The sequence below is a fragment of the Rhinopithecus roxellana genome, chromosome 15 (genome assembly GCF_007565055.1).
Source record: "Rhinopithecus roxellana isolate Shanxi Qingling chromosome 15, ASM756505v1, whole genome shotgun sequence".
Lineage (NCBI taxonomy): Eukaryota > Metazoa > Chordata > Mammalia > Primates > Cercopithecidae > Rhinopithecus > Rhinopithecus roxellana.
The window spans coordinates 65,086,605-65,114,271 of NC_044563.1; the positions used below are offsets into that span (position 1 = coordinate 65,086,605).

General features: G+C 46.9%; 1 protein-coding gene across 4 annotated transcripts in view; it reads right to left on the reverse strand.

Annotated features, from left to right (window-relative positions):
- NTM (neurotrimin) overlaps positions 1 to 27,667 on the reverse strand; it is a 973,960-nt gene that overhangs the window by 196,525 nt on the left and 749,768 nt on the right. For all 4 annotated transcript variants that reach the window (XM_030918742.1, XM_030918743.1, XM_030918744.1 and 1 more), the window contains one exon: positions 191 to 423. In XM_030918742.1, coding sequence (XP_030774602.1) covers positions 191 to 423 — 233 coding nt within the window. The remainder of the gene's footprint in view (positions 1 to 190; positions 424 to 27,667) is intronic.

A 27,667-nucleotide genomic window follows, 5' to 3' on the forward strand; every position in this document is an offset into this window, starting at 1 on the left:
AGTTCAACTCAATGAAAATGACTGGAAAATTTAGCTTCTAACTGCAAAATGACAACCAGAAATGTGCCCTGGACCCTAGATGCATAGAACAAGGAGAACTCATCTCTGCTGAGCATCAGAGAAAAAACCCTTACCTGAAGGCTTTCCAGGCTGGCCAGCCCGATCTCCCCGCCAAGCCCCGCCGACCTACCTTGCACAATGAGGTGGACCCTAGAGGTCTTTGGGTGGTTGTCTGTCTGCACCGAGCAGGTGTACGGGCCCTCGTCATACACATCCACGTTCTGGATCTCAATGCTGTACTGCGTTTGGGTGTTGCTCAGGAGGACCACGCGTGGATCCAGGCACCACTTGTCATTCCCAGCATAGAGGATGGTGCTGCGGTTCAGCCAGGCCACCCGGGTGACCCGGTTGTCAATAGTGCACCTGAAGGGAAGACCAGACAGGTACGTCAAGGGACTGAGAGATGACAGCAGCCATCAGAGGTGGGTCCTCATGGTAAGGCTAGAATATCTTGTCTTTCTCCCTTCCCCCAACACATACATTTCCTTTGTCAGGGGTGGACTTTTCTGGAACACAGCAAAGGCCTTATGAGATTATAGCCTCAGAATGCTGCTCAGTGCTTTTCAAACCACTTGAGCACAGAACCACTTCAAATATGATCTCAGTTATAACCTAGAGGTATCTTGCATGCCCAGGATGGCTGAATACTTCGAATACTACCAGTTCTCCCTTTGCTCAAGGATTTGGGTGATGATAATCCTTCACATTTATGTCTAGGTATTTAGGGTGCACTACAGCATTCAATACTTATGATAACCCTATGAAGAATATTTTAGTGGAAAAAGCTTAGAAGAGCAGAGAAACTAAACTAGTTGTCCAAGTCACACAATAAATGTGTGTTAGATCAGAGACCCAGCTTTTAACGACTAAACATCATTCCTCTCATCTCAGAATAGCAAATTCCCACAGAAGGCTTCTGCAGTCAAAACTAAATACAGACCACCACTATTGCTATTCATCTTCATTATACCCAGGGGCAGAAATGTTCGGTTACTGCTAGACTAAAGCCACTTTCCAAAATCTCAGAACTGTCTGCACATATAAAAATAGATTTTCTTTCTTTTATTTTTGCATCTGGAGTCCTCGAATTGTGGAAGCTCCCTTCTCTTTTCTACACTTTTAAATTTCCCAGCAACTCTCGCCAAGTCCTCATCATGTCTTTCTGTCTGTATTCATTTCCCTCTCTTACTACACCAAGTCTGTTCCATGGCCTTAGGCTAAATTTACAAACACAGTGTCCTGATCCTGACTATAATGCTGGAAATAACCATGCGGCATAGGGTGTATTATGATGCCTCAAATGTATACCTTATTTTGCAGTGTACAAAGCACTTTTACAGCTCAACGTCTCCTTTGATTTTTTTGCAACAAATTTCTGAGTTTGACACTGTTACCCATTCTCTGCTTTAAAGATCAGGACTCTAGGGTTCTGAATAGCCTGATGACTTGTCCAAGCAATGAGGCTAAAAGTATAGAAGTCAGACCTCTCAGCCAAGTCTTCTAATTCCTGGTCCTGTGTGAGACTCATAAGGTGCAAAGGTGAATTTTTCATTGGGGATAGGTGATGGCTTCTATTGGATTCTCAAAATGGTTTGTGACCATAAAAACTCTAACAACTGCTATTGTACACACCTGCTTCTTCAGGAGACCCCTGTCCCCATGATAAATCCTGTACTGTGCATCCTTTTTGCTTTGCTTATGTAAATGTCTCAACATTATGGAAGGATCACTTAGGTGTAGATGGATAGTTTGCTGAGAGCTCTTGTGGAAAATACTGCTCAAAAAGAAACATCTTGGCATAGGTGTCCAATAAGGTTTTTGCAGCTTATTGCATTTTCTGGCAATGCAGATGAGATCGGGCCCTCTCTGGCACCATTCTGATACAGCGTGGAAACGAGTGAAGGCCTACCTCGGAGAAGGTCGGGGGACTATCTCTCAAAGTGCACATGGACTACTTATATTAGAATCACAGGAGAGGTTTATTACAGATTCTTACTCTCACCCCCATTCTACTGATTCAGAAAATCTGGGAATTTATAACAACATCTCAGTTGGGTCATACACACACTAATGTTTCAAAACCACTAATATGGAGCAGTGTGTCTAGGACAACTTATATCATTTGTAGGGCCCAGTGCAAAATAAGAACACAGAGTATTTTGTTCCAGCATGAATAAGGATTTCAAGGTGGTGATAACAGATTTCTATGGAAATAAACAAAGTTGTGAAGCCAACTCTGCATGTTTCTCAAGCTTTACTGTGCACATTAGCCCCTGGGGATTTGGCTCAAGTGCGGATGCTGATTCAGTAGGTATGAGGTAGCGTCTGGGATTAGGCATTTTTAGTAAGCTCCCAGGTGATGCCCATGCTGACGGCCCCTGGTCATTCCTTAAGTCACATCTAGAAGGTCATATCTAGACATGAGCTTTATGCACATTGGGGTTTGAGAAGCACTGAGCTAGCACCACACTACACAAAAGTGTGGCTAGCAAACCAGCAACATCGGCATCACTTGGGTGGGAGCTCGTCAGAAATGCAGAATCTCAGGCCTCCTCTCAGAGATCACAAATTTGAATCTGCATTTTAATAAGATGTCCAGGTAACTTGAATGTACATGAGGTTTGAACTGGTCAAGAGTATGCGCCAAGCCTTTACTGGGGCTTTGACGAGAATATCCAGAATGGACTCTGAGGGGGAACAAGAAGGAGAAAAGTGCAGTCAATGGAGGGTGCACCTGATGTTGTACCTTCCCTTATGCTCCTTGCAGACCCCATGACTGTCATCTGGTACTGCCTTGTCTGAAACATGAATTTGGAACGGCACAGGTTTGAAATCTCTCAAGAACTAAAACACACTTTGCAGCTTGCTTTGCTACTAATGTATCTAGGATAGCTTATATTAATAACCTGAAGGGTGGCCACTGCTCTGACCTTCACTTGGGTCCAAGCAGGAAACTGGATGAATTCACAATCACGGTCAATGTTAATTGACTACACGAGCCCATTATATGCACTATTTGATCATCTCACCAACTTGGTTGGGTTCACTTATTGCCAGTTGACAGACAAAATTAGCTGAGGCTGAGAAACATTAGCCATATTGACTGAAACCATGCTGATATTAAACTGCAGAACCAGGATTCATGCCGGTTTTTGTTTTGTTTTGTTTTCCAAATTTAGTGTTCTTATAGGGCCTCCCAAAAGAACACCTACATCAGTTCTTCTCAAATTCACCGTGCATCAGTATCGCCTGAAAGATCTGATTAAAAAGAGATTCCTGGGACCTTACTCCATGGGTTCTGATTCAGTAAGCCCAGGCAGGGCCTGGGAGGCTGCATTTCTGACAAAATTCCAAGTGCTTCTGACGCTGAAGAGCTCGCCGAGAACCTCTAACTTAGAGGTGTGTTTCCTGGCAAAATGAGAGTCACAGAGTGAACAGGCACTAGGAAAACCCCCTGGTATGAAACAATTTTCCAATACTTTACAGGATAGAACTTTCCCATAACCCATATGTTCCGGGGAACCAGAAGCAGAGTCCTTTTTTTTCTTCCCCAGGAGCTGAAATCTGACAAGTACCAGGTGAGTGGCCACAGTGCAGGAAACGCTGACTGACAAACACTAAACCGCTTGAATAACTATTTTTGATGCCCACAACAGGGATCTCACAACCTCCCAATGAACACAAGAGGACGGTCCTGGGCTTCCTTGTGAGCACTGAATTACTGAAAATTGACAGAAATGGAAGCCGTCCCCCAACACTGCACTGCACTACAGGGCCAGAGAGGTTCGTCTGCAGGTGCACCACCACTCAGAACGCAGCCAATTTCCAGCATGGTTTTGCGGCCACTGTGATAGACTACTCTGAGAAGTTGGCACAGTTCCAGCTGCGGTTCTGAGCACATCCAAGGTCATGTTTAGATGTCCAAACTGTCACCGCTGGGTATCAGTCTTGCTGACTCCCCATGGAACGAACGCCGGCTTCTGCAGAGATGGATCACAAAGGTGCCTTGGCGGCCAACTCTGTCACCTCCTCACACCTGCCCCCCTCTGTCTGTCTCATTTATCCAGTCTCCTCAACAATGCAGAGGACACATTGCTCCTTGGTTAAAAAAAGAAAAGTGAAAATGAGCGTAATTGCTCTCTCAGCCACAGAGGAGGCGCTGGAGGTGGGAAATTCAGACAACAAGTTCTCTCTTTTCAGAGACAGCCCTCAACATAGTCCTTCTACAAAACTGCTCCTGAAACATGCTACGGTATCTCACCTCTCTCAGGATGGTGGTTAACTTTGGTGATTACATCAGAGTGAGTAAGGTTTCAAACTCCACTGTCCCTGACTCATCCAGGTGAGCTGAGCTGGAGATGGCCACTCATCAGATACTGAGGAATAGTCACAAGTCAATGCAATGTAGGCCAACAAGAGGTGGGAGATGGGTGATCAAAAGGGTGGGATGTTCTCAGACCAGACCTGCAAAGCCTCTCCCCTTTTGTCCACAGCCTCCAGATATACTGCCCTCCCACTGCTGGCATCCTCTCTGCCCATCCTGTCACATATATGAAGAATAGAGGAACAAGCTTTGTACCCCTGAGGATTCTGGACTGGGCCCTGCAACTCCAGCTCCCTTCTGTCCTCCAGCTTCAATGTTGCCCTCCAGTTGCCCCGCCCTGCACCGTCTGGCAGTGGTCATCAGCCTTCTGTGTCTCAGTGAATGGTTTTCCCAGCAGCATCCCTCCTGCAGCCCTCCCCTCCTGGGTGTGGCCCCCGTGAACAGCCCATGGTCTAGCATACTCAGCATCCTGGAAGAATCCAGACAAACAGAAATAAAGGCTGGAAAGGGCATTTGTTTTCCATTTCAGTGCTGAGCCACAGTCCCCTTCTCAGTCTGTGTGTGTCTGTCTGCACCATGTTCTTTTTTTGGATAAGTCTCTTTTTTTAGAGAAGAGGCCTGTACTATTTGAGCAGGGATTATTGAGGGTGCCCCACCTGTGTCAATATTCAGGATGTATTTGGCCAAAAGAGGATCCAGCCACATGTGCACATGCTCACCCATGCATGGGACTCAGAGTATGGAGAAAGAACACTGCCACACCTGTAATTTCCTGCAGCTGCACCTATTGTTCCAATGCTCTAAAAATGCAACCCTCTGTGTCCTGAATATCTTTCTGATGAATAGTTGTTTTATTACATATGCTGCATTTATACATAGAGGAAAAGCAAAAATAAATGATTAAGCAAGCCCAAGATGTGCAATGCAGAAACAGAACCATAAAAGTATGGACTCAGGTCCTGAAGCTACTTTTGGATTTAGGATGAGAGAAGAGACAGAGAGAGAGGGGGGTGGGGGAAGAGAGAGGCGGGGGGGGGGGGGGGAGAGAGAGAGAGAGAGAGAGAGAGAGAGAGAGAGAGAGAGAGAGAGAGAGAGAGAGAGAAGAACCTGGGAATTGGAAGGAAAAAAAGCGAGAATGTCTGCTTGGAAACTTCTAAAGATGAGCAAAGAGAGTGTTGAAATAAGGAGAAAGATTATTGAAGAAAGTGAGAAAAATCCAGGCTTGGCCTTTCTTAAACACACCTGCCTGAAGATCTGAGGGCAATAATGGATCCAGACAGTGTGCGGTCCAACCGTTCCTTCTATCAAATGGCCCTTTAACTGCGTCTAAAAGGCAGCACATCTCAAGCAATGCTTGAAAACACAGCAAAATAAGTGCTTCCGCCCTTCCCAGCACCTGGTCACAATTGCCTCTTATCACACAGAAACGCTCCAGCTGCCCCTAAGTTTGGTTCCTCTGAGCATTCTGCTTGTGCCCCGCCCCTCCCCTCAAGCATAACAGGGGAACATCATGACACAAATGGCTCAGCAATACCCACACATGCTGCCATGGGGTTGGCGTGTGCATCTTCCACATCTGCTCCTGTGAGAAAGTGTTCTCTGGGGGACACCAAGAAATTAACAAAACAGGATACTTCACCATGAATACACTGAACATTCGGATATCAGCTAGCACCTTACTCCTTTATTGTAAGAGAAAGCTTCACTAGTGAGGCTGCTAATTTTGACCCTACTGGATTTCTTTTAGACTGTAAATTTGTGTGGAAGTTTACAAAATTGATTTGGGTCATAGAGAGACAAAAACACTAGACTTAAGACTCACATTGCACACTGTTCTTACATCTCCCAACTATTACCATTTTTGCATTACACAAGAAAACGGAGGTATGCCATGGAATCTTTCCTAGCTATGAAAATAAGAGGACTAATCATGCCTAGGTAGAAGTAGACAGCACACTTACGACACAGGTGAAAGGATTGGGGGAGGAAAAAGGAAACAAAACCAAAAGCTGTGGCACACACTGCACTATGAGTCCCACACCACTAGTAGGTAGTTGTAGTCAGAGAGAGGCTCAGGGAGAGCGAAGAGAATAGGGTCTGACTGTTACAAGGAATGTCCCAGCTCTGTTTCTGATGCCCCTCAGGCCTCAGAGAGGTTATCTCACTCCACTGGGTTTCATTTAAATCACCTGCAGTAGAAATAACCTCTCTTCTTGCATGGGGTTAATGAGAAGATTAAATGGAAACATGCATGTAAAATACATTCTTTTGTTTATTGTAAAAACTCAACAGACACATCTATTGTACTGTCTATTATTACATGTACTGCTTTCTCATCTTAGGGATGTAACATTGCTGACTTGATTGATTTTAAGTTCTTGAAAAGCAAGGATCATGTCTTATTTTCACTTGTGTCTCTACAGAACATTGTGCAGAGTACAAAGTAAGCACACAATAAATATCTGTCCACTGATTAATTATTTGATTAAAATCTCCCATCTTTCACAAACTCCCGAGAGATAAAAGACCATGAGGCCTGCATCCAATAAAGGCCCAGTTTGTGAGTATAATTACTCTGCATGTCCCTGCACCCACAAATGCAAATGCACACATCTCCCCCAATGCCTGCTCATTATGTGTGAGAACGTGCAAGGAGGCAGTCCCCCTCCACTTCTGTAATGTCTTAGGGATAAATCAAGAAGCCTTTGCTCTGTGGACCTCCAGAAAGATTCTCCATAAGCACACCTACCATCTGTCCTTCCTGTCCCCGTCAAATACAGTAGCATCCTCTCAAAACAAACTCTGTTGAGTTTGGTGGGCCACGACTTTTCCGAAATGAATGGCACAACACTTTGATTTGTACCCAAGACAAAAGTTCCATACTAATTTAAATGCTGAAACAAGAATGGGCTTGTTCAATAGGACATGTCTTATTTGTAAGTCATAACTTCCACAAGCCATTTTTTGATTCAATAACTGTTACACACATGTAGTCAAGAACTCTAAATTCTACACTCTAGCAAAAGGTAATCTGGGCAATGTGGGGCATCTTCATCATCTCATAGAACCACAAACAGTAGAGCCTTTTGCCCCTAGGTGACCAAAGTTAGGTAACCTGGAAGTTTTTCTTTCCTTTTCTTTCCCTAGCATATTCAAAATAATCCAAACACACATGAGCGTCTCTGGAATCCTGTCATGGAGACCAACCTTTCATAAAGCAAAGAGCCCAGAAGTGCCAAGAGAAAGTTCAGTGGGAATTCACGCTGAACTCCTTCTGTCATTGGAGCTTGGGCTTCAGTGAGTGATCCCTACAAAGTTCCACCTCACTTTCTGTGATGATTAATTCTCTGTGTCAATTTGACTGAACTATGGGATGCCAGACAGCTGGTAGCACGTTATTTCTGGGTGTGTCTGTGAGGGTGTTTCTAGAAGAGATGATCAGCAGACTTCGTAAAGAAGAGCCACCCTCCCCAGTGTGGGTGGGCACTATCTAATCCACTGAGGGTCTGGATAGAATGAAAAAGTAGAGGAAGGGCACGTCACTCTTCCAGCTTGAGCTGGGACATTCCTCTCCTGTCCTTGCACATCGGCTCCCTTGTCTCAGGCCTTTGGACTGGGACTGAAACTTACACTACAGACATGAGCCAATTCTTGTAAGTCTTTCGACAGATTAGAATAGATGATAGATAGATAGATAGATAGATAGATAGATAGATAGATAGATAGATAGATAGATCCTCTTGAAAAGGAAAACCCAGGCTAATACACGCTCCCACCCCACACGGTTTCAAACATGACATTCAGTAGGTTCATCAGAACACTTTTCACTGTTTGCTGCATATTCTGTTCATATGGGGAATTCTGTGACTTCCTGCTTTATTTGGAATGCCCTTCCTTATTGTTTGTGAGACAAATTCCTATGCCACACCAAGGTCAAGTTTAAATATTAATTCATATACCGACAAGCTTTTCTCTGTAAAATTTTGCTGTTCCCCCATGAGTGTTTTCCAGACATACTTTATCTTGGTGTGTACTGGAAGCATTATGTCCATGCTTTATCTTTTTGTCATATGTGGAGCTCTGGGAAGGCAAGAAGTAGATACAATTTTTTTCTCTACTCCAAGAACACTCACACACGACTTTTGGTTGCTTTCAGGGCATTCTGGATCTTGGTCAGTGTTAAGGTGGCTGCCGAGGTTGGAAAGAGCTTGGTTAACAGCAAGGAGGAGTAAGGTACGGCCTGTCCAGCACTAGGAGGAGCATGAGCAAAGCACAAAGGAGCTGGGAAAATACTGGCAAGTTTGTGGAAGGATGGAAATGGGGAGCTTATGGAATAGAAGGCATGGGTAGAAGAGAAAAGTTAGCAGGGACGAAGCCAGCAAGCTAGCACGCTGCTCTCTGTGTGCCCGCACATCCACCACCCAGTGCAGGCTGACCAGCACGGATCATGTGGACAGGCTCCCTGCCCTCTGGCCTCCCGTTGTTCTGCCACTGGAAAGAAGTGGCAGGAGATGGGGTTGGGGAGGAAGCAGGGTCCATCCACTGGCTGTCTACACCCCTCCATCAAAGATCACCGCCCCTGGCTAGTGACCCTCTTCACACAGCCCTCTCTCTGGTGGGAGCCATGACCCTCTTCCCCTTATCCCTTCAGGCCTAAAAGTGTTAACAGTGCCTTCCTATTCATAGCCCCAGGGTCCTGACTGTCCCTTACAGTTTTCCTACACCTGGGCTGTACCTTCGTAAATATCCATTTTATTACACTCTGCTCAAATTACGCAATTTGAGGATGCCATCTTTTCCCTGTAGGACCCCTGACTATTACAGGTAGGTTGTGCAACACGCCCTCTTGTAAAAGAGTTCGCACTTTATTCTGAAGACAAAGAGCAGACAGGAAACCAAAGCGAAGAACTCTGCAAAGTCCAGCTCGAAGAATCACGGATGATTATGAATGGTAGCACACTGGAGCTTGTCTCTTTCTTCTCCGGGGGACAGCCCTCCTTGGCAGGGAAGGAGCTGGGAAGAAGAAACAGGATTCCCTGAAACAAATCCATCTGCAGGCTCTCCTCCATCTTTGCTTCATCTCCAGTCCTGCCCTCATTGGCTAGTGTGTGTCACCCCATACTATGGCACTCACTGGCTGAAGAAATGGGGCTCCATTGAGTCCCTGGACAAGTTAGGCCAGCCTGGCAGTTGTCCAAATCAGACACTTTTTTTCGCAATTACACTGATTAAACTGATTGTTACACTGATTGTTGTCCAAACCAGACACTTTTTGAAATTACACTGATTAAACCAGGATGTATTCAGGCAAACTGGGAAGAACAGTATAGATTAGCCACATGGAGTCACACTAGAAAAGGGGCTGGAAATACCTTGCTCCTCCCATGCCTAAGGCCTGGTGCGAGTATGAAGGATGCACTGGCCTCTGGGGAAGTCAGCATGTGCGTCACTCCTGGCTTCATCTCTGGGGCTAGTTCCACCTCCAATTCTTTGTCAAGACACACTTTAACCATCAAACCCCAGAACCCGACCTAGATCCTGCCTCTAGCACACTCCTATCACCCTAAAGTACCATCCGTACTTAGAACTTGAACATGACTTGAAAGGGGAAAAAAATCACGGCTTAGGAGACCAAAACCATACCTCAGACCACATGCAGCTGCCATTTCCTTTCCAATTAGTGTGTGTGAAGCCTGGCACCCATGTGTGTGAACTGGGCAGCATGTAGACTGCCTGTCCACCTGGTCTTTGCCCCAGGGGCTGTGTATGCATATGATGTACATGTGTGGCCATGTGTGGTGGGAGGGAGCAGCTGGAAAGAAGGAATCTGGTTCGCAACCAAAGAAGAGATCCAGAGAGTCTCTGCTGCATCCAAACCCCATAGTTCACAGGAAGAAAAGTCAAATACAGCTAGAACTCCAGAGGGACAAAGGGGACATCTGGATTCGAGGTGGGCCTTGTCTGTTCTCTCACTAAGTGATTTTGGCCACACATCCTCTCACCTTTGGTGGTAACATGGTGCCCACATGACTGCCTGGGGCCTAGGTGAGAGCGAGGCACAGTAGGGGAGTAGACTGGCATCCTCCAAGGAGAGAGGCTACCGGCTTCTGAGCTCCATTTCTACCATCTACGGAGGTGAGACACAGTCGGGACAGGAGAGCAGGACCACATGCAGCTGCACACTCCAGGGGCTGGAGGCTCCTACTTCTCTGTCCCTGTCCTGTAGAGCCAACAGAAGCCCCTCCTCTCTCTAGTGGCCTGTGAGGAGGCTGACAGGAAGGGGTCCCCAGAGTCTGGAAAGACAACACTCACTAAAACAAGAAAATGTAAGCAATTAAGTGCAGAAAAGGTAACTGGATCTCTCCAGATAATTAGCCCAGGTGACGTGGCACCTTGGGGAACAGGATGCGTTCCCCAGAAAGATGAAGCTCCCAGTGGGAGGACACTACCTTTGCTGGGCCTGTTGTCATTCCAGAGCCCTCCCTCACCTCGAAGGGGGCCTCACCATTTGCATAGTCACTGCACTGTCTCTCTCTCCCTGTGCAGGACAAAGCAGGAACTCAGCCTTCAGCCCAGGCCCCTCAGCCCCTTCCATCATTTCTGTGTGCTCCCTGGGTTCTGGGTGCTTTTGTTTCTGACAGCCCAGCCTGAGACTCTGTTTGCACCCCCATCTCCACAGACAGCCACAAGTGCCTGGGGTTTGTGTCCCCCAGGGCGGCCCCTAGCAGTAGCCTGTGGGGGAGTTACAAAAAGGCCTGGCCACCCTGGTGGGTCTCTGCCTAAAATCGAGCCTCCACTTGGCTTCTTGCCCTGTCCTGCCTGGCTTCCCCCACACCTTCTGCCTTTTCTCCTAGGCCCACTTCCCTAGTAAGTCATGACCACACAAATCCTTATCCCAGAGTCTGCCTCTAGAGAACTGGAACAAAGGCTATCTTATGTGTAAATCTCACAAATGCTTTGTGATCAGAAGGAACTCTTCCGGAGAGGGAGTGTGAGATATTTGGGAGGCTGCAAGGAAAGGAAGGTGCTAGAAAGATGGAGGGTGGTCTGCAGTCAGGCACTGGGAGCAGGCAACAGCAGGTGAGCCCTGCCCCTGGGAGAGAGGACACGAGGCAGGGTAGATCCTGCAGCCAGAAGCCGGGAGTGGGGGTCCTTCTGGCTTTGGCCTAAGAGACTTTGGAAGGCCAAGAAAATTTCTGTCTCCTGGGACACTGACACAGAGGTGAGGGGACACAATCCAGCCAGGCTTACGTACTAACAAGCGACATTCTGTGGGGGTGGGGGAGGATTTGGGGAGTTCAGTGGGTGGCAGGGACATGTGGACAGCAAACAAATACAGGATATAATAACATAATAAAAATACAACCACTGTGGAAAACAGTGTGGAGATTCCTTAAAGAACTAAAAGTAGATCTACCATTCGAACCAGCAGTCCCACTACTGGGTATCTACCTGGAGGAAAAGAAGTCATTATATAATATGAAAAAGATACTTGCACACACATGTTCATAGCATCACGATTTGTAATCGCAAAAATATGGAACCAGCCCAAATGCTTGTCAATTTGGGAGGCCGAGACGGGCGGATCACGAGGTCAGGAGATCGAGACCATCCTGGCTAATACAGTGAAACCCCATCTCTACTAAAAATACAAAAAACTAGCCGGGCGAGGTGGCAGGCGCCTGTAGTCCCAGCAACTTGGGAGGCTGAGGCAGGAGAATGGCGTGAACCCGGGAGGCGGAGCTTGCAGTGAGCTGAGATCCGGCCACTGCACTCCAGCCTGGGCGACAGAGCGAGACTCCGTCTCAAAAAAAAAAAAAAAGAAAATGTGATATATGCATATATACACACCATGGAATACTACTCAGCCATAAAACGGAACAAAATAATGGCATTCGCAGCAACCTGGATGGAACCGGAGACTATTATTCTAAGTGAAGTAACTCGGGAATGAAAAACTAAACGTCGTATGTTCTTGAACTCATATATGGGAGCTAAGCTATGAGGACTCAAAGGCATAAGAAAGATACATTGGATTTTGGGGCCTCAGGGAAAAAGGTCGGGGTGAGGGATAAAAGACTACACCTTGGGTACACTGTACACTGCTCGAGTGAAGGGTGCACCAAAAATCTGAGAAATCACCACTGAAGAACTTATTCATGTAGCCAAATGCCACCTGTTCCCCACTAACCTATTGAAATAATAATAATAAAAAAAATTAAAGGCAACCAACCAAACAAAAGATAAGCTGAATAAATGGAAAAGAGGTGAGAAGGTATTCTCCCCAGGAAGAAAAAGGCATCTAAATATATGGGTGTGGGACAGGCATGGTGGCTCACACCTGTAATCCCAACATTTTGAGAAGCTAGGATGGGAGGATGGCTTGAACCTAGGAGTTCAAGACCAGCCAGGGCAACATGGTGAGACCCTGTTTACAAAAAAAGAAAAAAAAAAAATAGCTGGGCATGGTGGCCTGTGCCAATAGTCCCACCTACAGAGTGAGACTGTTTAAGATTAATTAATAATTAATTAAACAAAGAATAAAGATTTGCGTGTGGCTCTGGGGCAGATTTTTAAAGGTTTAGTCTGATGGTAGCAGAGAGAGAACACCGAGGAAGAAAGACTAGAGACGGCTGTAGCTGCTCTCAAATGCCAGGCTGGGGAGTACGCTCCCAACAGCAGCAAAGTGGATGAGCAGAGCCTCATGGCAGGAGAAAAATCATCGTTGGAAGCAATAAAGAAGCAAGCCAGGGTGAAGAGATAATGGGGGCAGGGAAGTCCATCACTGCCAGAAACAGAAGCATGGAAATGTCCCCTTCCTGGGAGTTGCCCTTCCCAAATACGTCAGGCCTCGTTCTCACCATCAGACATCTAAACAGATATGCTCTTAAGGTGCTGGAATCCACCTAAACAGGGCTGGCAGGGAGGGCTGTCTGTCAGGGGTCTTGGTGGCCCATTCTTTAGGCCCCCTGGGTAACCGTCCAACTCACAGTCATCCCTCGGCCTGTGCTTCTAACTTACGCCCTAAAATTCCCTTCAGGTGATTATCTCCAAAGATGTGGATGAACTGAGGTGCATTAGAATAGGATTATATGCCCATTTATTTGACAAATGTTCATTGAGCACCTACTATGTGCCATGCATTGTGTTCAGCTCTTAAGGAATTCAATGCAGAGGCAAACAAGACAGACTCATGCAGAGAGAGGCACAGAAGGACAGGATTATAATGCAGAAGTGTGATGTGTCTTATGGTAGGAAACCATGGGTGTTGTGCAGAAAGTAGATGTGTGTGGAGGAACCCAGCCTAGTCTAACGGGTCAGGGAAGGGCTTGTAGAAGTCATGTTTCTGTGGAAAACTTTACAAATGAGTATAAATATGGTGCTGGGAGAGACAAGGGAGATAATCGACCAATAAGGAGCCTACAGAGGTTAAGTCTGTGCAGCTCTTTCTTTCATAAGCCTAAGGCTACTTAGCTATTTACTTCAAGCAAGATTTTGGATGACAGCGGGCATCTCCTGATGCTTTGACCCAAAATTAGTAATAGTCTTTTCTGGGGTGAGTGGATTGTAAGATTTTGCAGTGAACGTTTTGAAAGCTTGACAATGCACTGGGTGTTACTCAGATTTTAACAAGATTTCTGCCATCTGGAAGCTGCCACACATTCGTAGATTTTATCTGCGATCACCTCAGCTTGCTGGTTCCTATTTGAGAGAGGCAGCAACCATGCCTAGTAGCTTGATTTCCATGGAGTCCAGCGGGGTGCTTCTCTCTTTATCCATTGTGTTGTGACAAGCCTGAGTCCCTAGTCTTTCTGTGACTCAGTTATCATATGTGTCAATGGGGAAAAATGGTCTACCCCACCCTGTTCTTGTTGTCATGAGGGTCAACGTAAGTATTGAGGGGAAGAGTATTATAGACTCTGCAGGAGCATGGAGGTGTTAATGTTTACAGACCTTCTGAGTGCAGATGCCATTGTCCCCTCCCTTCCCTGTTATTTTCCAGGTGACCAAATACATGGCTACATCACCATGTTCAACATTACACATTTATTTATCGAGCTTATATGCCTGTGAAGATTCAGTGCTCACTCTTCAGAACAAAACATATTCCTGACTCTGTATTTTAGGAGCTTATGATACAAAGAAGATAACAGCTACTTAAATGAAATAAAGCAGGGAACCTGCACAGGCAATGGAATGACAAACACCAGGTGGATACAGAAAGAAATAGACCCAAATTTAACTCTCAAAGTACAATGACCAAGTCTGAACCAAACGGAGGAAGCCTTTAAGAGAGGGCTGTTTTCCTTCACTCTGCTGGAGTTCCCACCCTGGTGGAAGGAGCAGGCAGGATCCTGACGGGGGTTGGGGGCACAGATGGGGGTAGGGCAGTGGTCACACATCAGGCAGAGGAATCCGTCCTCAGGCACCTGAGCTGCATCAGCTGTTCATTCCAAAGTAATTTCCTTCAACCAACACTGGGCAAATAATTATCCAAGTCCTTTACAGGAACTCTCGGTGCCTTTGATGATGATCTCTATTAACTGGTCTCTGTAGGAAGGGACTCCAGCCCGGCGGTGGAAGAGCTAGTTATTTCCCTGCGTGCATTCTCGCTAATTTTGAACCTCCAACCACAAGCTCAAATCATTTCCTAAACTTAAATGGACCATCTTCTGAACACCAGGCAGTGGGGGCGGGGGGCCTCTTCCACCTGGTGTTTTGGTTCCACACGCAACCCTCTTCAGTCCAGTCACTCTTTCTGCTGCAGGGACCTTTCTAACGAATCTGTTTGAGAATCACTTGTTCAAGGGCCTTCAGTGGCTCCCACTGTCTTCAGGATGAAGCTCAAAGAGTTCAGAAGAACGTGCCAGGACCTTGAGGCCTGGGATCCTGCAGCTTCCTTAGGGTGGCATGCTCTCCCATGCCCCAGTCCATTTCCCATGCTGCCCCTCTGTCTCCAGCACCCCTCCCTACTTGCTCCCCCACACCCTTCCTTCACAAGGCTCCCTCGACCCAACAAGGTTGCACTTTCACAGGGTTTCATCCTAACCCTTGCCAGCCCATATGGCAATTCTGAAGGCAGGGCCTGTGTATTTTCTTTATCTTTTTTCCTTAAGCCTCTTGCAACCTATTGTGCCTTCCATGGTACCTAGTTCATTATCACAGGCAGTCAGTAAATATCAGTTGCTTGACATGAAGGCACACTGTAGCAGGCATCTGTCCTAAGCCAGGTGTCTCTGACACAATAGCTGGCCTCACACACAGCCCAACACTGGCACCTCTCCAACTGTTCTCCATGGTTACTCACACCGGGCTGCCAGAAGCCTAACACGCCTGCATCTATAGCACATGTGAGCTACGCCACTAGAAGTCACAAAGCAACATTTTATGCTCCATAAAAGCTTGCAAAATGAGAAGGGAGAATGCAGCAGACATTTTATGACAATGTTTTTGATAATTAACCAGAAAAATAATAGCTCAAACTTTCCTTGTGTATGACAGCATGCAAAGCCCTTTCTCATATAATTCATATCTCACGACACCATCATGACAAAGTTGGAGGCAGAGACACATCTCAAATCCCAGATCTGAGGCTATGAAGTGTGTGATGGTGAGCAAGTCACTTCATTACCCTGGCCTCGGTTTCCTCTTCTGTATAGGACAATGGTAACGTCTATGGGGCCTCAGCTGTGCAGTTCTCACCATGAGAAAGCTCTATGGGGATCCGTGAAGAGCCTGCTAGTGGCTTAGGTCTGCTGCTTGCAACTCCATCAAACTTCCCTATTTCTGAGGGGCAGGGCTATCTGAAACCCTTAGCTGTTCCACATTTGCCAAGGTGAATGGAGAGAAGAAAAGATCCAGGAGATTAGACTAGAAAGTGGTGTAGAACTGTGAAGGCAGGGATGCCAATTACTAAAATATGATACATGCCAACATGCCTTCACTTCCTATGCAAATTCGTGAGAGAAAGAAGGGAATAAGTGCAAAGGACCATGCTGTATCACACCTCAGCAGAACGCAGAAGAACCAGATAGTATTAATTAGAACTTAAATGCATGAAGTAAAATTAGCAACATGATTGCTCCTCTCGTTGTCATCATCACGGGAATTAAAAAAACAAGGAAGAGAATGGAAAATGTGGTATCTTCCTTTTTTCTTCCACTTGAGAGCCACATTCCATACCTCTTGATCTTGTGACTTTCTCTTACTGGTGTAGTATCTCCTTGCATCTCCCTAACAAAGCTGAACCAACTCCCACCTTCGAGGCTTTGCTTTCTTGCCTCCATCCCGCTACTCAACTGATTTATAGATGCAAGTGTTTTCATCTGTCAAGATGATTTCCTATTACTGGTCACCTCTGGGAATATCAGACTAGATTCCCTTCTCCTTCTGAGAATATTTACTGTGAAAGCAAATCTCCTACTCCCAAAGTCCTAACAGACTCTGGAACCGGATTCTTCTAATTAAGAATCAGATACATTTACATGTCAGCTTCATCCAAACCTGTTAAGAATGTTCAATGATCAGCAGAACATCCAGAGAGAAACAGGAAGGCTGTACAATCATTGGCAGAAAATGAGTTTGTTCTCAATAAAAAGCCTGACCAAAACTGCACCAGAAAACTCAAGAAAATGGAGGTAGGTGAAGATGAAAAAGGTGAACAGAACTGAGGAAATAGTGGGAGAAGGCACACAGTTTTGGCAAAGCTTAGAATGTTGAGGCTGTATCCATTTGGCACCTCCTGTACTGTCTGCTTTTTTTGGTCTTTCTAATACAGTTCTAGGAGCCCCAATTTGAAATCACTGGTGTTGGAGGACAGATATTCTGTGTGTGCATTGAAGAAAAATAATAACAACAAAAATCAGTTTTTATTTCCTGAGAAGTCTTTCCTTCCATGACTTTGAGGTAGAGCCCAGAGAAAGCTGTAGATTAACCGAAGCTGACCTTAGTTCTAGGTAGGCATGAAAAACCCACCTGAGGTCTGTTTTTAGGAATTCTGTCTTAAGACACATTTTTCTTGTCTTCAAAGCAAGAATGGGAACTGAGAGGGTCTAAGCTACTGGGTCCAGCTACCCAGAGTTCTGATACATCGGCTCAGTGGGAAGAGCAACAGCTCAACTCAGGGCTCCTGGGATTGGTCTGCTTCCCTTTGTTACTTTACCGAGGATAGTGCCAGACGCTCTGAATCAATATATGTGTGAGATGCAGGAAAACTATCCCCTGAGTTGTTTCTAAACTATCACTTAGAGGTTCAATAGTAACAATGTGTACACAGCTGTATGCACAACATTGCTGTTCCAGAAATGCAAACCGTTTTGGACACCAAGTCCCTGTACAGCCACCTCCAAATTCCTCTTCTAGAGTATATGACCAATAGACCCCACCCCATCCAACCTATCAACACACACACACACACACACGCGTGCGCGCGCGCATGCAATTCTTTTGCAAACCACACTTTTCCAGGGGCACTTTCTAAAGAGAATTCTTCACTCAATAACCTGCTGGGACTAGTGACACCAACTCATCCCAAAGAAAAATTACCACACTGTCGATAGTGATTTCTGACCTTATCAGCCTCTTGTACCTGTGTGATCCCCTGGCAAGTTAAGTTGGTTGGGTGAACTACACCCACAACTATAACCCACTGGAAGGTTCTTTGAGGCTCCTGTTTCTGCATGAAGGAGATATACATCTGGACAGCCCAGGGCCAGTCCACAAAGATCTGAGGATGGTCCCTGGAGAGGCAACATCTGATGTCGTGCTCTCTATAGTCCCTGGGCAGCTTCTAAACTCTACAGCTGAGAGAGTAAACGGGACTAGCAACAGCTGAGATGCAACATTTTGTATGCATATTCAAAAGACATTCATTATCTGCAGGACATTGTTTAGAAATTGCTCTACTATTTAATTTGTGATAAATGATTAGTAAACATGTTTATCAATGTAAAAAACCACTCGCAGAACAACTTTAATTGGATTCACATACTTTAGTGTCTGGGAAAGCTGAGAAGCTAACCATCCTATACTACTGCCATGTGCTTCTCCTCTCCAGCATCCCGTCCCCAGCCATCTGCCCTCAGACTTCATCTACAACCCCAGATAGCCCTTCTGCCAAATGTAAACTGACGGTCACAGGGAAAAGTAGAGGACACATGGATGAGAGTGCCCAAATATGAGAATATCCTTTGTTGACAAATGCCAGAAGAGTGTAAATATTTCAGAGGGCCAACGCCCAGGCCAGCATCCCACTTGGTTCAGTCCCTTGGATGGGGAAGGGTGGATCTAAGACAAGAGCTTGGCTCTGGGACTCACAGATTATAAAGTTAGACATCACTAAGTCTGCCGGCATGACATTCTTCCTCCTATTAATAGCAGCTTCTTCCATTTGCTCACCCCAGAAAACAAAATGAATGAGGCTTGGCTGTGAATGTAGGAGAGAATAAAACCCAGGATGGCAATAAATCGGAGTGCAGAGTGGCAGACACTGTAATCTGCTGGAATGCCGCTCTGGCTCAAGGAAAAGAACCTCTTTGGGGAAGCAGTGGAGGGAATCAATGCCCATAAAAGCATCCAAGGCAGCAAGCCACAGCAGAAAAGACAGATACTGTTGACCAGCACATGCAGCAGATTGCTGGTTGTAAAACAAAATAGAAAGTCATTAAAAAGGTGGGCAAAGGGCATGATTGTGTGATGTGGATGTCACAGGGGACCTGTGTTATGGAGGGCTCAGGACTCCCCATCCGTCAGAAGGTCAGCATCGCCAAGAGTGCCTGGAATCCCACACTACAGATCCCTCTCTATGTGCTCACCGCAGCAAGGTGAGAGAGGAGTTAGTATTTATTGCCACTTATGTAATAGGTCTATTTGGAAACACATCCTGACTCGCTTATCAGGATATTAATACATCACAGCATATTGAGCTGTATTCATTTTGGGTTCGGGTTGCTTTAACCAAAGACTTTCCTGGGAAGCCTGCCAGGGTTTGTTTTTCTGGAATGAGCTCCCTTTTCCGCCTCATTCACCACCTTTCGATCCACCAGAGGGCAGAGTCAACCCATAAGACTCAGGCTCAGGGACTTTGGGGGGCAGTTGGAAATAGGAGGTGTTTTGGGAGAATGCACCAGAAAAGCAAAGGCCTGAATAAGTTATTCATCCTGGAAGCTGGAGATGGAAATAGTTTCTGGAACTCTCAGGATAATAAGACTGGCAATAAGGCCCGAAAGAAGCAAGTTAATGTGCTGTGCCTCAGTTTCCCAACATTTGAAAGGAGCAGATGCTTGAATCATTTCCAACTCACCCTGTAAATTAAACCACGCTTTACAAGTCACAGAAAACACCTCTCACAGCAAAGAGGGGGCGCTGGCAGAGAAACAGGCTGCAAGGTCGCAGCCAGCACAAATCGGAAAAAGGCACATTCTGGAGGCTTCTTCCCTCCTTCTGGCTTCCCTCTCCCCTTGCCTCCTGGTAGGGCTTTCTCCTGCATTTCCGTTCTTGCCCTCTTTCTCCTTTTCCTTCTTGTGCTAGTTTGGCTACCCTCTCCAGCTCCTCTCCTCTTGGGAGAAATAAAAGTAAAAGCAAAAGCAACTCCTAGGGGAGAAATGACAGCAGCTGCTTCCTCCCCCTCCTCCTGCCCCCGCCATGGGAGGTGGCCGCGAAGTCCCGGCACACTGCCAGCTATGGTGAGAGCTTTGATTTCCAATCTGATCGCCTCATTTTGTCAGCCTCTGCATAACACAAACAGCTCAGCCCCCATTTATCACAGAAAAGAAGTGGGTGATGGAAGGAAAAAAAGTAGAAGGAACACCTTCCTCTCCCATAATAAATAACTGGCACAGGCATCTCCTGTCACCCTCAGGATTGTCCGTGGTGTGTCCGTCCCTACCTTGCCATTAAGAAGTAACTCACCACAGCTGGGCTGGAGAGAAACAGTATCTCCCTGCTATTGTTCACAGTGTTCTTGTGCTGACAATTTCAATCCATCAGACTTTTCTTCCGCAAAGAATTGATGGACTCAGGATCCTCTGGCTCCCAGCTGTTTGTATTTCTGCACTTATTCACGCACCCAGGTGGCGATGCCCTCGTGCCCACTCAGTCTCCCACCCCCACACCTCGCAGGGGCGCCTGGGGACCCAAGGTGCTTGTGGAAAGCGAGGCTGCACCTTTCCTGGGCTGCACTTCTTCCTCTGCCAACAGCCCACTCATCCCCCTTGCCTGGGACCCCTGTTGATCTCTTTCACACACACACACGCATGCACACACACACCCCACACACCACAGCACACACCCAGCCACACACACACCACACACTACACAGCACACACAGAAACATACCACACATACAACACACATGCATCATATACCACAACACACAAAATACACATACCACATACCACACACCACACATGCACACACACCATACACACATACCACAACACGCTCAACATACGCACCACATACAACACAGACCACATACCACACATTACGCATGCACACACACCACACACACCACACACACCACATACTATACCACACACCATACACCCCACTACACACATACAAACCACTCATACCATACACAACATGCACACCACATACCACACCACACCCAGAGACACACACTCCACATTCCATACCACACACCACATACCCCACCACACACCACATAAACTGACATCACAGATAATACACAACATACACACAAATATACCACACACACAACACACACACCATACACACCACACACATAGTACCACACATACCAAACAATACATACCACATACAACACCACACAACATGCACCCCACCACACACGCACCACATACCACAACATACCACCCATGCCCCACCACACACATCACACACACAACACACACGCACCACATACTACACAACCCATACTACAGACACCACAAACACACACCAAGCACAACACACACCACAACACACACCACACGCCCCACCACACATACCACATCACACACACCATATACCACAACATACATGACACACCCCACCACACACACCATGCTACACGTACACCACATATCACACCACACAACACACACAACACATACCACACCACACAACACACACACATACACCTCATACCACACCACAGACACACATAACAGACACACACCACACACAACATACCACTACACATACCACATACCCCACAACACATAACACATACTACACACCACATACCACACCATACAACAATATATCACATACCCCACCACACACCACAAACACATCATACACCACACACTACACACCACATTCACACCACCTACCACACACCACCTACCACACACCACACATACATCACACACACACCACATATCCCACCACACACCGCACACATCACACACCACACACCACACACACCACATACACCACCATACACCACACACATCACTTACCACACACTACACACCACACACACCACATACTACACACATCACACACCACACACACACACCACATACACAGCACACACACATCACACACCACACACACATCACACACCACACACGCCACATACCCCACCACACACCACACACATCACACACCACATACTACATACCACACACACACTCGTACCCCACCATACACCACACACATCACATACCACACACTACACACCACACACACCACACACACCACACACTACACACCACACACACACACCAGCACACACACATCACACACCACACACATATCCCACACTACACACACCACATACCCCACCACACACTCCACATACCCCACCACACAGAAACACACACACACACCAGTACATTGTTTTATTTATCTTCTACTTTACACTCTGTGGGAGGGTTCGACTTAGTCTAATACACTCAATATAATGAGAACATCCTTTCCGGATTCACTCGGTCAGTTGCCCCATCTTTGTTTGCATCCCCCTGTCAGCCCATCTGCTTGCCAGGGACGGAGTGTAGACAGGGATGGAGTGTAGACAGGGACTGAGTGTAGACAGGGACTGAGAGTGTAGACAGGGACTGAGTGTAGACAGGGATGGCGTGTAGACAGGGACTGAGAGTGTAGACAGGGACTGAGTGTAGACAGGGACAGAGTGTAGACATGGACGGAGTGTAGACAGGGACTGAGTGTAGACAGGAATGGAGTGTAGACAGGGACTGAGAGTGTAGACAGGGACTGAGTGTAGACAGGGACTGAGAGTGTAGACAGGGACTGAGTGTAGACAGGGACTGAGAGTGTAGACAGGGACTGAGTGTAGACAGGGACGGAGTGTAGACAGGGACTGAGAGTGTAGACAGGGACAGAGTGTAGACAGGGACTGAGTGTAGACAGGGACTAAGAGTGTAGACAGGGACTGAGTGTAGACAGGGGCTGAGTGTAGACAGGGACTGAGAGTGTAGACAGGGATGGAGTGTAGACAGGGACTGAGTGTAGACAGGGACTGAGAGTGTAGACAGGGACTGAGTGTAGACAGGGGCTGAGTATAGACAGAGACTGAGAGTGTAGACAGGGGCTGAGTGTAGACAGGGGCTGAGTGTAGACAGGGTCTGAGTGTACACAGGGACTGAGAGTGTAGATAGGGACTGAGTGTAGACAGGGACTGAGAGTGTAGACAGGGACTGAGTGTAGACAGGGACGGAGTGTAGACAGGGACTGAGAGTGTAGACAGGGACAGAGTGTAGACAGGGACAGAGTGTAGACAGGGACTAAGAGTGTAGACAGGGACTGAGAGTGTAGACAGGGACTGAGTGTAGACAGGGACTGAGAGTGTAGACAGGGACTGAGTGTAGACAGGGACGGAGTGTAGACAGGGACTGAGAGTGTAGACAGGGACAGAGTGTAGACAGGGACTGAGTGTAGACAGGGACTAAGAGTGTAGACAGGGACTGAGTGTAGACAGGGGCTGAGTGTAGACAGGGACTGAGAGTGTAGACAGGGATGGAGTGTAGACAGGGACTGAGTGTAGACAGGGACTGAGAGTGTAGACAGGGACTGAGTGTAGACAGGGGCTGAGTATAGACAGAGACTGAGAGTGTAGACAGGGGCTGAGTGTAGACAGGGGCTGAGTGTAGACAGGGACTGAGTGTAGACAGGGTCTGAGTGTACACAGGGACTGAGAGTGTAGATAGGGACTGAGTGTAGATAGGGGCTGAGTGTAGATAGGGGCTGAGTGTAGACAGGGCCTGAGTGTAGACAGATAATGTGGGCAGTGTGGGGAAGGCAGGGTGTATTGGGGCAGGTGGTGCTCTACGACTCAAGATGCAAATCTGGCCCACTTGTGGCGCTTGCTTTATTTATTTATTTGGAGATGGATGTCCTGCTGTCACCCAGGCTGAAGTGCACAGTCATCGCCCTGCAGCCTCCAACCAGTCTCCAGAGTAGCTGAAACAACGGACACTAGCTACAGTACCTAGGAGCGCATAAGCCGGGACCACCGGGACCAGCTAGTTTTTCTTTTTTTGTTGTTTTTTTGTTTTTATAGAGACGGGGTCTTGTTATGTTGCTGAGGCTGACAATTTCAATCTCATGGCCTCAAGCAATCCTCCTCACTTGGCCTCCCAAGTGCTGGAATTACATGCATGAGACACCACACTCGGCCATTGTGGAGCTTTATATAAATGCCTGCACTTTATAAATTACCCACGCACTCCCCCCAACACACACACAATATTCAAAACAATTTCCACCACTTTTTCTGATGTGCAAAGCTGAGAATCATTATAGTGAGCAGCTGCTGGGTAGGATTTGGGTAGAAATGGGGAACCAGATGGGCAACAAACCCGGACAGGTGAAGAGAAGTATTTTCATGAAGGGCCTTTGAAGTTATGCTAAGGAATCTAAGGCGTAGGCACCAAGGGCTTCCAACAGGGCCGCCCTGTGCTGGGACCTGTGTTTTGGAGCCTGTCTCTCCTTGCAGAGTGAGAGCACTCACAAAACCACCAAAGGCCAGCCCAGCCAGGGCTGCTGAGGTCTCAGGGAGGGCGGGGCCCCAGGGGCTGGAAAGGAAGGGATGGAGACAAGAGACACTAGGAAGTAGAACCCATGGCCCGAATGAAGATCCGGGGATGGGAGGGGCAACAGCGGAAAGGAAGGGGCATAGCACAATAATGACCCAGACTGACATTTATTGATCACTAGCGTGTGCCAGGCACTATGCAAAGCACTTTACTCAAATCATGTTATGTGAGGCACACAGCCACTCTGTGTGGTAGTAAACAAAAGTATCTCCACTTTACCTGCAAGGAAACTGAAGCTTAATAAACTGCCTCGGGTCAGATAGCTACTAAATTACAGAGCAGGCACTGAATTCTAGTGACCGTCTCCAGGAGATCAATACTCTAAGGCAAGGTACAACTCTGCCTCCTGGTTTCCGTCCTGAGAAAGTGGGATGGGATAGGTGCAGAGTCCTAAGGAATGGAATCTGAGGGAAGGCTGTGCACCCGGAGGAACCTAACTCTTGGTCAGTAACTGACACACACGTGGTTCTCTAATGGAAGCTTCTGGGCTGGTCTTTTTTGGCCACCCAGGCTGTTGATGCCTTTAGCACACAGTCCATTCTGCTGTGCCTCAGAGGAGCTATTGCCAGCTGGTCTCACGGCAGGTACTCAGGCACCTGTTGACTGGCTCATCAAATGTGCATATAGCATTGTGTATGGGAAGGGCCAGTGGCAGGAGATTTCCCTAGCTCTTGCTGAAAACAGAATGGCCATAGGCCCATCCACCTCACTACCCTTGGCTTCCTGGTACTCAAAGTTTGGATCAGCTTGCTCTGTCGTTCTATGCAATGGACCACACAGACATCCCATAACTGACACTGTTATTAATTGTTGGTCTCCTAGTGAGGCTTCCAGAGACAGGGTCAGGTTTAGAAAAGATAGCAGATTTGTCTCCATGAATACCTTTCTGTAGAAAGTACATAGGTTTACCTCCCCCTTTACCTATGAGACAGCCTCTCTTCTAACTACCCCTTCTCCCCACACTGCCCCCTGTGCCCTTCCAGTCCCTTCTCTGTCCTTGCCATGGACAGTGCCTTTTACATGAAGCTGTAAAATCTGATGACAGCTTTCCTTGTCAATGTGGCCCTCATGCTGATCCCTCAGTGATATACAGTCCTGACCCTCCGGCAGTTGAGCAGCCTCATTGCAGATGAGAGGAAACAGACAGAGAGAAGCAAAGGGGGAGTGAGATGCAGAGAAGCAAGGCTGATGGGGCGATGCACAGAAGACAGGAAAAGTGCGTGAGGAGGAGACCAGCCAGGGGGAGCATGAGGAAATACATTCAGCGTGGGGAGGAAGGAGAACAACTAGAGGCCATGTTTTCCATCCACCTTGTTCTTCGTTTCCAATTAGACGAATGAGAGTGAGTGTGTGTGTGTGTGTGTGTGTGTGTGTGTGTGTGACAAGGCAACAGGAATCTAATTCTGGACAGCACTGTGACAAGCTACAAACCCAGAAAATTTCTAAACTGGGCAAAGTTAAGTATCTTTAAAGAAATATCAACTAAGGAGCTCATGAGATTTGGGGGTAAGGGGTGAGTCCCTGGCCGGGAGGTTTCCCAGGTGCAGCTGACGTGGAAAGCGCTCCCTTTGCTCAGGACACCCCCAGGGCTCTGAGGCGCCGCTTCCCTTTCTGAGGTGACACTGCTCTTATTTGTCCTCAGATGCTCAGAGCAAAGGCACCACTTTTATCAGACAAGCGTCAGCTCCTTTACAGAGGGGACCTTCTTTTCCTCCCCGCCAGATAGAGGAGGCACATCTTCAGGCATCCTTAGAAAATTCACAAAGTCTGACAATAGGCGGAGCCCCAGTTTATGTTACAAATACTTGTTCCCAGGAAAACCTCCTGGATTTGACTTTAACAGCCCCAGGGGAGGCTGATTTGCTGACCACAGAGTTGCGGAAATAAAACTAGTTGGAAAAGAATCTCACAGAACACCACGGTGGGGAAAATCCACATCTACCCCTCGAGGTGTCCTATCCAGGGGGCACACCCTGCTTTGGCCTCGCTTGTTGCTTGTTTATCTCATTTCTGTTCCAGTCTCAGGCAGAAATCACTTTGGCAGGGTCCCAGCACCCCAGCCCTACATCTTCCCAAAGAGAAGTCCTGTCTGTTCTGAGCAAAGGCCCACACCGAGTGCACGGCTCCTAGCACAATGGCGTGCTACAGCTTTTCCTAAACATGCAATTCAGCGCCTATAGCACTTTGCCCACATTTCAAATTAATAGGCAGTTTAGGTGTTCCCCTTTCAGTTTCATGCATAGAGGTGGAGGCTGCAATGAATGCCAGCCCGTGGTGTCTAGGTGATTAGATCTGTCTGCAGAATATAGGTAATTTGTGTTTCTGCTTTGTGCAATTGGCACTAATGCACATGCATAAAATGGAGCCATCTTCCAAAACACTCGTCAAAGAAATATATTTACCAGGCACAAAGGCTAGGAGCAGAAGAATTGAACTCTAATGATAACATGTTTGTAGAAAAGTGATGCACTTAAGTCATTATGCATGAAAACTATTGGCAAAATTGTCAGTCTAGGCTCGTTAGGGAAAGGGGGGATGAACAGAGGGGAGGGTCTGCCCATTGGAATCGAGGGACGCAGAGCTGTGTGAAGACACAAATTACTCATGGGAAAGGAAAATAAAATGAGAATTAAAGGTTCTGAGGTAGAATTTAAGAGAGAAACAGGAGAGGATTTCTTAGGTCAAAGGGAGACTGGCAAGAATAGAGCTGGGAACAGGATCCTATAATGAACCAGCTTTTCACTCATATTTTCCGTACTTCATAGTCTTTTTGCTTAAATAAATGGAGCTGGGGCATTTTTCACGTGTCCCTCATCTCCTGCATTTCATCACGCCTCTGTCGACCCCAGGAGTCTCACACGAGATTCATTCTTTTTTTTCAGTATTATCTGTTATACTGCGGTATCTACAGTCACTACAACTTTAAGCATTTTGTTTTATATTTTACTTTTTATACTTAGACTTTGATGTTGGTTTGCATTTCAAGAGTAGGACATTAACACCCTGACCCTGATTTCATATTCAAAGCAAATGAGGTCCAGGGAAGAAGGGCTTATGGAGGTCACTGCCTGAGACAACTTTAGTGATTAAGATGAACTGCATATCCTCAGGCTCCTATGGTGAAACCCTCCCTATCTCTAAAATGGGAATAAAACCGCTGGCCCTTCTACTTTTCTCCTGTGAACACTGCAGACTTTAAGGAGAGTTAAACCAGATGAGCATGTCAAGGTGACCACTTACATATTTTGATAGCAGA